The 12,937-nt window shown below is 45.3% G+C and overlaps 1 protein-coding gene across 2 annotated transcripts in view; it reads left to right on the top strand.

Annotated features, from left to right (window-relative positions):
- The first annotated feature begins 341 nt into the window (after positions 1-341).
- QSER1 (glutamine and serine rich 1) overlaps positions 342-12,937 on the top strand; it is a 74,045-nt gene continuing 61,449 nt past the window's right edge. Inside the window, exon 1 of one of the 2 annotated variants that reach the window (XM_041774322.1) lies at positions 342-656. In XM_041774322.1, coding sequence (XP_041630256.1) covers positions 469-656 — 188 coding nt within the window. In that variant the 5' untranslated portion in view covers positions 342-468. Of the gene's footprint in view, positions 657-2,787; positions 2,866-12,937 lie in introns of those variants that run through there. The other variant, XM_041721637.1, reaches the window with a different exon arrangement.

The raw sequence follows: 12,937 nt of genomic DNA, 5'->3' as shown, positions 1-12,937 counted from the left end.
AGCCGCAGCCGCAGGCCCCAGCCAGGCGGCCGGGGCGGCGGAGGCCGCGGGGCCCGCGAGCCGCGAGCGCGGGGCGCCGAGGGGAGGCGGGGCGAGGCCGCGGGGCGGAGGGGGCGGGAGGTGCATCCTGGGAAATCCACCAACATGGGGCGAAGCGGCCGCCGCCGCTGCCGCCGCCGCCGCCGCCGCCGCCGTCGCGAGTCCCGGCCGCGGACGCCGCCGCCGCCGCTGCCCTGACGCGCCCCTGGGGCCTCGCCGCGGCCCGCTGCCCCCGGCCCCCCGGCCCCCCGGCCCGCGCGCCCTCCGCCGCGCGCCCGCCGGGGCCATGTGAGGGGGCAGCTCCCTCCGCCGCCGCCGCCTCCTCCTCTTCCTCCCCCGCCCCTCCCGCCCCTCCCGCCCCCCGTACGCGGGGCCCTGCAGGAGCCCCCGCTGCCGCCCGCCCGCCGCCCGCCCGCCGCCGCCCCCGCGATGGACAGGAACTACGCGACCTCCGGCTTCGCCGACCCGCCGCCGCCGCCGCCCGCGCCCCCCGCCGCCCCCGCCAGCGCCGGCGCCGCCGCGCCCCCCCCCGCCCCCGCCTGGGCCTACGAACCCCGAGCCGCGGCCGCGGCCGCCAGCAGCTGCAGCAGCGGCAGCAGCCCCAGCCTCAAGGCCAGGTAGGGAGGGTGGGCGGCGGGGTCGTCGCGGGCCAGGAAAGGCCGGGGATGCGTCGGGGCCTGCGTCCGCGGTGCCGCGCCGCCGGGGGGCCGGGCCGGGCGGGCAGCCCCGCGCTCCTCTCGCCGCCCCTGCCCGCGCCGGGAGAGGCGGCCGACGGCTCGGGGGGGCCGTGGGGCTGGGGGGGCGCCCGGGGCAGGATCCGCGCCCAGGGCGGGGGCGGGCTGGGAGTGAGCGGGACCCGGGCTGGGCGGGAGCCGCGGGTCCCGTCACCTCGCGGGTCCCGGGCGCTCTCACATGGTGAAGTTCGGGTTGGTGCCGCAACTCGGCGAGCTGGGAGAGCCGGGGCCGCCGCGGGGGGGCCGCGGGGCGCCCCGAGGAGACCCGGGCAGTGACATTCCATTGTATCGGAGCGGACAATGTGGTGTCGGGGACCCCGGCGGTGTGCGGGTGGGGGAGGCGCGGGAGGAAGAGGCGCCAGGCTGCGTCCCTGACACGGGGGGACCCGGGAGGGCTGGGCTGGGCTGCGGGAGAGCCCCGGGGCGGGGGGCCCGGAGTGGGGGGGCCCGGGGGGGGCTGGGCTGCGGGAGAGCCCCGGGGCGGGGGGCCCGGAGTGGGGGGGCCCGGGGGGGGCTGGGCTGCGGGAGAGCCCCGGGGCGGGGGGCCCGGAGTGGGGGGGCCCGGGGGGGGGCTGGGCTGCGGGAGAGCCCCGGGGCGGGGGGCCCGGGGGCCTGGGCTGCGGGAGAGCCCCGGGGCGGGGGGCCCGGAGTGGGGGGGCCCGGGGGCCTGGGCTGCGGGAGAGCCCCGGGGCGGGGGGCCCGGAGTGGGGGGGCCCGGGGGCCTGGGCTGCGGGAGAGCCCTGGGGCGGGGGGCCCGGGGGGGCTCGCAAGCTGCGATGGGGCTGGGTGACATATGTTTGCAGTGGTGGCCAAGATTAAGCTATTTCTCTTCCACGCGTTCAAAGTTACTCTTGGGTTTCCTCCCCTTTTAGCAACAGCAGGAAGTAAGGAGTCTTTTTTTTTTTTTTTTTTTGCCTCGTGTCTTGGGGTGACTGAGAGTTGGGAAGAAATTGGACCGGGGCGTGGGGGTGGGGGGTGGTCAGTGAAGGCCATAAAGGTTTTGAAGAACCGAAGCATGCAGGCTTCTCCATCTGGGCTTCTGAACGTAGCGCGGGGTTCAAGAGTTCATCTTTGCTCCATCATGACCAAGGGAATCTAAAATGTTGACTCTTACTAGATATTTAAGCTCTCGGGAAATGGGTAGTAGTGGCACACTGTGAAATGGTCCATTCGAATGATCACTGGAAGGCGTGGTCTGCTTTGGACGATTCGGGAGCGGGGTGTTTTAAAGCCACCTCTGCCAAACAATGCAGAATCTGGTAGGTGCAGCCTCTGATTACAAGGACCAGGGAATCCTGGGTTGCTAATGACTTCATCCTCAGCTACCAACAGGAAGCTCCGTGGCTTTATGATCTCATCAGATTTCTTCACTATTGTCACGACACAAGTGAACTTTTTTTTTTTTTTTTTGCTTTATATATTATGGTGTTCTAGGTTATCTCCTTTGTTTTTATCAAAGTTCCACCTTCGCGATTTGGAAAACCATGTGTGAAGAGTAGCTGGTCTTTGTCTTAAATAGTACCGTGGGATGATTGAGAGAGGAGGAGAAAAATTTGATTCAAGAAAAGGGAAACAAGCTTTCTCAGAAAATTTTAGGTCCTTTGTTTAAAAAGAGCTGGGTTTTAAAAAAGAATAATAGTGTGATGTGCCAATCTGGAGCTAAATAATTGCTGAAACTTTTCAGATATAGTCATAACTTTGTATTATATGCAATTAAGACATTTGAAGGAGTTTTATGAAAGATGCTTGGCACTTTTCCTTTTTTTTTTTTTTTTGGTGCTAAGAAAAAAATTTTTTTTGATGCTAATTCGACTGTTGTTTTTCAAGTAGCTTTTGCATTGAGTGTGATGATTTACAATTTAAAACTACTTTCTCTTCCGTGAACAATAATGATAGGTATTTGTGCAGCATTTTTTATGTTATAAATGAAAAGTGTTTTATTAGGTAAATGGAACAAATTCTACTTAGTTATTTCTGTTATTTCTTTTAGCAGAATACTTCTGAGGCAAGAAACTAAAATCTACTTGTCATATTTTCCAAATGTTATTTATCAAAGTAACAAAGAATGACTTCCCAAACACATTTGAAAACAGTAAGTAGATTCATTTGGAACACATACTCTAAAAGAGATTTATTTTCTGTTTTTGGAAGTTATTGATTCTTAAATGCTAAGCCCCCCCTAAAAAAAAATATGTATTTAGGGGTGGAGTCAGCCAAATTTTAGCATAGAAAATGCAGGCTTTCCCCCTCCCCCACCAACTTGCTTTGTTAACATCTTGTGTTAGGATCAGGCCATCTGTACAGGACTACACACTTCTTAATTGTACCTCATTTTATTCTTCAAATTGTGCGATGTCCTCTTTCATTTCAGTTATATAGAAAATACTGAATCTGAAATATGGCCTGTCTTTAAGTATTATTCTGCATTTTCAGAAGCTTATTCATATTTTTTATAATATTTTAAAAAGCTTTTTCATAATTCATATATCAGTTGAATGTTTTTGTTCCCCTTTGTGGCAGTTTCTTCTTGAAGGTGCAAATGAGTACTAGTTGTGATGATGTGATATGGATACTTATCCATAAAGAATTAGCTTGTCTGTCACCTTGTTTCCAGTAACCTATTCAGAAGCTAACAGATGGTAATGACATTCAGTTGTTACTGACGTGTCCCTACTTTGTGTCTTTGCTTGATCCTGAAATGGAGTGTTTTCACTAGTTCATGGGGAAAGAACATGGTAAACAATTTCTTATTACCCTGAAATAATACTTTTTTTTGTATAACAGCTCCAACACGTATTAGGTATTTCTGTTGTTTTAACAATTAAAAAACAAACTGCTACAGGGAAACCCCAACATTTTACCTTAGGGCGTACAGAGAGTTTTCCAAATATTTCTGAACTAGTACTTGCTAAGTCACTGGGAAATTTGAGGATAAAAATTGGTCTCACAAGTCTCCATTTATTTGTGTTCTTAGTTTTAGGGACCAAATGAGCATACCTTTGCCTATCGTGATGCAGTTGGAAATACTTTTTGTGGAGCTTAGAGCCTAGTAATACCTTTGCATATTTTTGATAATAAGATGATCCTCTGGAAGCTGCAGATCTGCTTCCGTTTCTCTACCTGTGAATGTGTATCTTGCACAGAACATCTAGAGGCTGTTTCATTATTTAATGATAAATATGCTTGTATTCAAATATGCACTAGAAAGTGACGAAATAAAGACACTTTGTTTGAAATAGACTTTTTTTTTGTAACTTTGTTATTTGAAACAGCCTGGTTTTTTTTGCTATTAGTTTTTTAAATGTCCAAATATATAAGTTCTTTCTCATCACAGCATGAATGTGTAATGAGGGGGATAGGTACCCCTCCAAAAACCAAAACGAAACAAAATGATTAGCTTCTCTAAAACTGGTCAGCTGCTGGGGCACCCGGGTGGCTCAGTCAGTTAGGCATCCCACTCTTAATTTCACCTCAGGTCATGATCCTTGGGGTCGTGAGATGGCACTCTTAGTTGGGCTCCATGCTGGACATCAGTCCTGCTTAAGAGCCTATCTCCCTCTGCCCTCCCCATCCCACCCCACCCCACACTTGCTTTCTCTCTCTAAAACAAAACAAAACAACCCAGAAAACCCCTGGTCAGCTACCATATTAAGGACATTTTGAGTAAATTTTAAATCTAGAGTTCCCCTCAAGGCTTTTGGAAAAAGACCTTGTAAGATCACAATTTATGGGGAGCAGGGACAGTCCCAAATTAGTGAAAGGTTATTTCAAACAAACTTCTTTTGTTCGGAAAGTATTTTCCCATAGGAACGATGTTGTGAGTAATAATAGCTATCATTTACTGAACTGATTTGTACTGCCACTATTTTAAGTGATGAGCATATACATATACATACACACACTTAGTGTTAACAGTTCTTTTAGATGGGTATTATTTTTACCTTCCTTTTGTGAATGAGGAAACTAAGGCACAGAGACATTAAATATATACTAAGTGAAAGTGGAATTAAGTATAATATACTTACAGCTGCTTAGCTAGTTAAGTAGGGGAGCTAGGATTTAAACCTAGACCTTGTGGATCTGGAGCCTGCATGTTAAATTATGCTGCACTGCTTCATAGTAAGATAGTCTAACAATGCAGTCTGACTACCTTATGGATTGAATGAGCTTTTATGGTTGACTGAGTATCATTAGTGTCTTTATTTCAGTGTTCATGTCACAATTTACTATTTTTGTCCTGATGGAAATGTGCTTTCTTTCACTTCCATAGGATTGTGCTTTGCTGGTTTCCTTGTACCTTTCTGACCCACTGCTTTTCCCTGTTGTCCACTAATTCTTACTCTTCTGATATCTACACATTGTTATTTTTTCAGTGCTTTGGTTTGATAGAATTTCTTGTGCTTCCTCTTGAGGATAATTACATCCATGCCTGTGACTTTAAATATCATCTCTGGTGGTGCCTACGTATATGTCTAAGGTCCAAACTGTTCTCATCACCTAATTACATAACTAGCTATCTACCTCTCTGAGCCTTTACTTGGGTATATGACAGCCATTTAGTGATGAGCTCATGCTCTCTGCACCTACTACTCCACCTCTACTTCTCTAGGGAGGCCTGTAAGTCACACCTTTGTACATCTTGTTGCTCAGGTCAGGACCTGGGGGTTATGTGTGCTCAGTCACCAAGCCCTATTGGCATTTTTCTTTCTTAAATGTATCTTGCAGTTGTCTACTTCTTTTGCTTCCACTGTTCTACTCTGATCCAAGCCACCATTTTTTTTTTTTTTTTTACAATAACTGCAGTAGCCTCCAAACTAAATAATCATGAACCTTTTCTTTCCTTCCCTCAGTTTTTCTATGAGAAACATCTCATAGAATTCAGACTGATTTTTTTTTTAAACATAAATTTACTAGTTTGATCATGTTGCTCCTTTGCTTAGTGTGGCTACTTCTGCATCTTAGGGTCAAGTTTTTTAAAATTTGTGATATGACGTACATGGCCCTGCATTTACTCGCCCATTTTAAATTCTTTGGGCCATTCTAAATTCCTTTCCTTCCTTCCTTAAAACTCTGATACATGCTGTTACCTCCACCTAGATAACTCCCCCTTTTCCCACCTCTTAACCTGACTTGTAAGGATCTCATGTCAGAAACCTACTGCCTTTCAAGCTCTGTCCCATGTTGTTTTGTGCAATGGTATGGATGTTTTCATGGTACATTTTACTGTACTTTTTAAATTCAATTTTATACCTATGTGCTATTTATATAATATATACCTTTCTCTTAGGATAAGTGCTTTGAGGGACATTGTTTTGCTTACTGCTGTATACCTGGTACTTACTCTGATACCTGACATACAGTTGGTGCTTAATACATATTTTTGACATGAAGGCCTGAACTCTTGAGTTAGTGTGGGAATTGGAATCCCTTTTCTTGATGCCGCAGCCTTTACTGCCATTTCCTCCATCTCCCCCCTCTAATCTGTAATGGGAACCAAGATGAAGGGTTTAGGGATTATTTGTGATTATGATTGGTTAGAAGTGTGAAGATGGAGGCTGCTGCTTGCTTTCTCCCTTTCCTTGCTGTGCTCTTTGGAACGATGAATACTAAAATGTATCTAGCAAAACCTAGTCTAATTTTTTCATTCATTAAACAAATACTTGAGTGCCCACAATATATGAGATGCTGTTGCCTTTATCCTCAGGTATTATATTTCTGCAGTGAAAGCTTGAGAAATCAAATGACATTTATTCATTAGAATATACTGAGCATCTTTGAGTTTCTGTTAGTGAGCTAACTTTTCTGTGGGGCACCAAAAAATGAAAAAGACACAATCTTGTGTTTCAAAGAACTTGTGATCCAGAGGGGTGACTTGGTGCCTCTTTACTTGGCTTTTTTTTGTTTTTTTTCTTAAAGATTTTATTTATTCATTAGAGACACACACACAGGCAGAGACATAGGCAGAGGGAGAAGCAGGCTTCATGCAGGGAGCCTGACTTGGGATTCGACCCCAGGACCACCCCCTGAGCCGAAGGCAGACACTCAACTGCTGAGCCACCCAAGCGTCCTTCTACTTGGCTTCTAAATGTTGAAGTGCCCAAGGGCTTGGAGTTCCATCCTTTTTCCTTCTCTCCTCATTCTAGATGAATTTGCTGTGTATATCAAACAATTTTCAAATTGATATCTCTATAATCATATCTAGCTAGCTGCCTCCCTATCATCTCCACTTGGGTATTGAGTAGATATTTCAAACATATTATGTCCCAAACATGATTTTCACATTAACCCTTCAACCTGGTCCACCTTTAACCTTTCCTGACTTCAGTTAATAATACCACTATTTGCTTAGTAGTGCAGACCCAAAAGATTGGAGCCATCTGTGATTCGTTTCTTTCCTCCCATATTCATTGCCTCAGTAAATCCTGGTAGTTTGATCTCCATATCCATAATTTCCCACATGGACTATGGCATTTGCTTCCTGTTGGTTCCCTTGCTTCCATCTTAGCCCTTCTAGAGTTTATTAATTGTTAACAGCCAGGTAACATTGCAAAATATAAATCAGGTAATGTTGTTACCCAGCTTAAAACTTTCCAGTGTTGGGCTCTTGGGTGGCTCAGTGGTTGATCATCTGCCTCTGGCTTAGGTCGTGATCGATCCTGGGGTCCTGGGATCAAATCCCTTATCAGTCTCTCCACAGGAAGCCTGCTTCTCCCTCTGCCTGTGTCTCTGCTTCTCTCTGTATCTCTCATGAATAAATAAATAAATAACATTTTAAAAACAAAAGCAAACCAAAAAAACCTTCTGATGTTACTCAGGGAAATCCAAAGTCTGTATCATGGCCTACAAAGCACTATGTGATCTGAACCTCAGCTAATTCTCAGCCTCATCATTCTACTTCCTCTACCTACCATCCTTCAGCTGCACTGACTTTATTATGTCTGTTCCTGAAACATGCTAAGATTAAAATGATTTGTATCCTAGGAATTTTGCATGGGCTGTTCTCTTTATTTGGTATTCTCTTCACAAGTCTTGCTCTGCCACTTCTTCTGGACATCCACGTCTTCTCCTGGGTGTTACCACCTCACAAAGGCCTTCTCTGGCTCCCCCATCTAAAGTAACTAAAGTAACTTCTCATCACTGCATCATATCATAGAGCATTATTTTCTTCGTAGCATTATCACTCTCTGAGGTAATTTTGTAGATTTATACATACCCTTTATAACTACTCTTTCCTCTTCCCACTACCATGAATAGAATGCATGTTCCATGAGAACAGAAATCTTGTCTGTCTTGTTCACATGTGTAGAAGGCAGTCTAGAGTAGTGGTTGATAGCATAAACTTTGAAGTCGGAATTTGGGGGGTTATATTTTGACTCCACTTGCAGTATGATGTTAAAAATGTTTCTTATTCATTTTGTGCCTGAGGTTCCTTGTATTAAATGAGGATACTTTTTAGAGTTCTTGAGAATTAAATGAGGTAACCAGAAAAGTGTTTAGAATGATATCCACGTCTGTAGTATATAGAATAGCATATAGAATATTAGCCTTATTGTCACACTTAGAGCAATGTCTGGCACATTGTAAGTACCTGTTTAATTATTCAGCAAATGAATTAAATGATGGTACTACTAGGGAGAATATTTGTTTCTTTTTAAGAGTTACAAAAATACTTGGAAGACTTAGAAGGAAAAATTAGGTAAAGTTCAAGGAGATCATGGAAGCCTTTGTCAGATGTATTGCATACAACTGATCTGAATTATTGTTCACACTGCATGAGTGGAATAGAGGATTAGCATGAAGAGGGCCTTCCAAGAGCAAGTGTTACAAGGAGGGAGGGAGTGACCCCTGCTAGGCCAGTTAAGGGCTGATCTTTGAACTGGCATGGCCTCTCTTCTGCCACAGGCTACTACTGGTCAAAGTAGTCCTGAGACCAGTGCAGAGTTATGGGGGAGAGACCGTACAAAGGTGTGTTTCATTGGGGAGGTCACCAGGGTAACACTCTACCACAGTGTGTTCATGCTAGGTTTTAGAGGACTTTGATGACAGGCCTTTGGATATAGCCTCTACATCTGAATAGGAAGCTTTGAAAGGCTTTGGGGAAAGATAATGATGATAATGATTATGAGCAAAAATGTGTTATAATAAGATTATTTTCCTAAGGCCTGAGAACCAGGGGAATCTATGATACAAATCTGAGGGCAGGAGAAAAATGAGATGAGGTGTCCCAGCTCAAACAGTAAGGCAGGAAACAGGGCAGATTCCTTCTGGGGAAAAGGAGTCAGAACAGTGCTTAATCTGGGTATCCTGTGGCCAGTGAAAGTGACAAATAAAATGAACCATCAGACACATCCACCCTTTATTAACTTTATACCTGTAGGCATCTCTTTATTTAAAAAAAAAAAAGTATTTATTTTAGGGAGATGGTGGAGGGAAGGGCAGAGGGAGAGAGAGCCTTAAGCAGACTCTGCTGAGCATGGAGCCCCATGCTGAGTTCTATCTCACAACCCTAATATCATGACCTGAGCCAAAACCAAATGTTGGTTCTCAACTGACTATACCACCTAGGTGCCCTTATACCTATGGGAATCACTTTAAACTGTACTTAATCTCTAAATAAAGATAACAGGATCATAATTTCTTCTAACATGATATAACTATCTGTATACAACTGAAAACATGCTAATCCCTTCCCCGGGAGAGCAGATTAAGGCCTTGGATGATGTTTACTCTTCCTAATTTCCATAACTTAGATACTATGATGTAAAATTAGAGATGCTATACTATATTATAATAGAAAATTAGTTACACCTTATATGATAAGGAAATCAGAGGAAAGATATACACACACAGATGCACAAAAACATAAGAAAAATAAGGAGGAAATACTCATGACAGTTGCAGTCCTTGTTTCTTTAACTGGTTACATGCTCATAGCTGGTATTAAAACAGCCTCTTCCACTACCCATTCTCTCTGTCTTCAGTAAGTATCTCAGCTGGTTGTGGTTCTTTATCTGGTGGGATGACCCATCCATCCTTCACTTCTAAAGGTCTGTACCATTACTAGTCCTGCTTGGATTTAGTTGTGGTTTTCCATTGACTTTAATGATAGGGCATGGTAATACTGGAGCGTCTCCTTAAGGGACCTCCTGTATTTTAGACATACTCATCATTATTTCCATTGTGGAGTATTTCAGTTTCCTCTTGATAGGATCATTCACCCCATCCAACACTGTAACTCCTTTCTTTACCTGTTGGTTCAGTACCATGAGCAGCTCACAGTGGCCAAATGGAAATCTTAACTTACCGTCCAATAGAATCATTATTGGATCTTCTGATGAAGCCTTCCTCCTGCTAGACATCAGACCTCTAGGCCAGCAGAGCATAAAGTCACTGAAACAGGAAGTAAAAATTTGGCTAGTGGTTCACTAGGGATGTTAATGAGTGGTGACACTCCCAGTCTACCCCTTGACTCCTGTGCCCATGAATCCTAGGTATCAGAGAAAGAGTACTAGGCAACAGGATGCTGATTCAGAGCATATACAGCCTTCTGGAGAACCTTGCCCCAGTTCTTAAGGTATTGCCACCTAGCTGGTACTAAAGAAGTCTTCAAAGGGCTATTCCACCATTCTGTGAAGCCAGCTGCTTCAGTTGATGGGGAACATGGTAAGACCAGTGAACTTCATAAGAATGGGCTCACTGTTGCACTACTTTTGCTGTGAAGTGAATTTCTTAATCAGAAGCAATGCTGTGGTAGGAATACCATAATGGTGGATCAGGTATTGGCATTCCCTAAGTCCGCAGATAATAGTTTTGGCAGAATCACTGAAAACAGAAAAGAAAATCCATATCCAGAGTATCTATTCAAGTAGGAACAAAGTGTTGCTCCTTCCATGATGGAAGTTGTTCAGTGTAGTCAGTCTATTACCAGGTAGTTGTCTGATCACCCTGGAAAATGGTGCCATCCCAGGGGCTCCGTGTTGGTATCTTTTGCTGGCAGTTTGGGTACTTAGAAGTGGCCATAACCACATCAGCCTTGGAGCCTCTGCATGACATCCATCCCTGCCACCATGGCCACTTTGTTCATTAGGGGTAGCTGGGAAAGGAGGCTCTCTGGTATCCACAGACCAGGTCATTCTATCCACTTGATTAAAATTCTCCTCTGCTGAGGTCACCCTTTGGTAAGCATTCACATAGAAAACAAATACCTTCAGTTTTTTTTTGCCCATTCAGGCATATATCCATATAGCATTCTTTGTCACCCATTTTCCAATTATGTTCTTTCCAAGCCCCTGGCCATCCAGCCACACCATTGGCCACAGCACATGAATCAGTATATAATTGCTCATCTGGCCATTTCTCTTTTCAAGCAAAATGGATATCCAGGTATGTCGTTTTCTGCCCATGGGGAGGATTTCCCATTACCACTGTTCTTCAGAGATATCCCAGAGAGGGACTGTAACTACTGTAGCTGTCTACCTTAGGTGGTGCTTAAATATCTTGGATTACTTAAAACTGGGCCCAGTTTATAAGTGACAGACTTTTCTTCCTCTGTCAACTGATTGTAAGGGTACTTAACAAAGGTACAGCCTGGGAGAAAGAAGGCCGTAGGGCAGGAATGGGGACCGTGGGCATATAGGACACTTTTTAAAAAGATTTTATTTTATTTTATTTTATTTTTTAAAGATTTTATTTATTCATGAGACAGAGAGGCAGAGACACAGGCAGAGGGAGAAGCAGGCTCCATGCAGGGAGCCCGACGTGGGACTTGATCCCAGGTCTCCAGGATCACACCCTGGGCTGAAGGCGGTGCTAAACTGCTGAGCCACCCAGGCTGCCCAAGGTTTTATTTTTAAGTAATCTCTACACACAACGTGGGGTTTGAACCTACAACCCTGAGATCAAGAGTAGCATGGTTTACACACTGACCTAGCCAGGCACCCCTGGGCCATTTCTTAATGTAACTTGTGCCTTCGAGGCCCCCTTGGGTCCAGTCATGTATATGCCACTTCCATTTGATGACGGAGTTTGCTGTGCATGCCCAGCATGGCTTGGTGGATCAGAGAATACCCAGTTCATGATGGGTATCTTGGGTCCTGTGATTACTTGGGGGCGGGGCCCATGGTTAAACGTTCGGTTTCAATGAGGCCTAGTAACAGGTCAAGAGTGGTTTTTCAAAAAGAGTGTAGTTATCTGTAGATGATAGCAGGGTCTTGCTCCAAATCCTAAAGGTCTGTGATTGTAGTTCACCTACAGAGGCCAGCCAAAAGCTCTGAACAGCATCCCTATCTGTTACTGACAATTTTTTTTTAAGATTGTATTTATTCATTCATGAGAGACACACAGAGGCAGAGACGCAGGCAGAGAGAGAAGCAGGTTCCCTGTGTGTCCCTTGTCTAGCAGAAGCAGCCTGATGAGAGACTGAATCCCAGGACCCCAGGATCACAGCCTGAACCAAAGGCAGGTGCTCAACCACCGAGCCACCCAGGCACCCCTGTTACTGACACCTTAATGACCGATGGGTCTGTTGGATCATTATGGCCAAATGGCAGAATAACTGGCACAGCAGCTGGACCTGTTATACAGCCTTTGTTTTTTTTTGTTGTTGTTGTTTTGTTTTTAATTTAATTTTTAAAAGATTTTATTTATTTATTTGACAGAGAAAGAACAAGCACAAGCAGGAGGCAAGGCAGGCAAAGGGAGAAGGAGAAGCAGGCTCCCCATAGGGCAGGGAGCCTGATGTGGGGCTACAGCCTTTATTGTCACTCAAAACTAACAGTTTTGGGTCACTCAGTAAATGGGCCAGAGTAATACACCCAAGTAGAGAATATGTTGCCTCCAGACTCCAAAAGATGCGTCTTATGCATCTTTCTTGATTGTATGAAGGCCAGAGATAACAATCTACCTATCCCTCACTTTAGTAAGGATATCCTAACATATTGTATACCACTGGACCCCTAGAATTTCAGTGAAGTAGAATGTCCCTTAATTTTAGTCTGATTTATTTCCCATGCTGTGATATGCAAATGTCCTACCAGTAAGTCTGGAGTAGGTACTACTTCTTGCTCATTATGTCCAAGCAGCATTAATATAATCGGTGTAATAGGCCAGTGTGATACCCTGTGGAAGAGAAGGGTGATCAAGATCTCTGAACTCAATTATGACAT

The sequence above is a fragment of the Vulpes lagopus genome, chromosome 11 (genome assembly GCF_018345385.1).
Source record: "Vulpes lagopus strain Blue_001 chromosome 11, ASM1834538v1, whole genome shotgun sequence".
Taxonomy (NCBI): domain Eukaryota; kingdom Metazoa; phylum Chordata; class Mammalia; order Carnivora; family Canidae; genus Vulpes; species Vulpes lagopus.
Note: the sequence above shows the minus strand (reverse complement) of the source record. Positions and strands in the feature narration are given on the sequence as shown.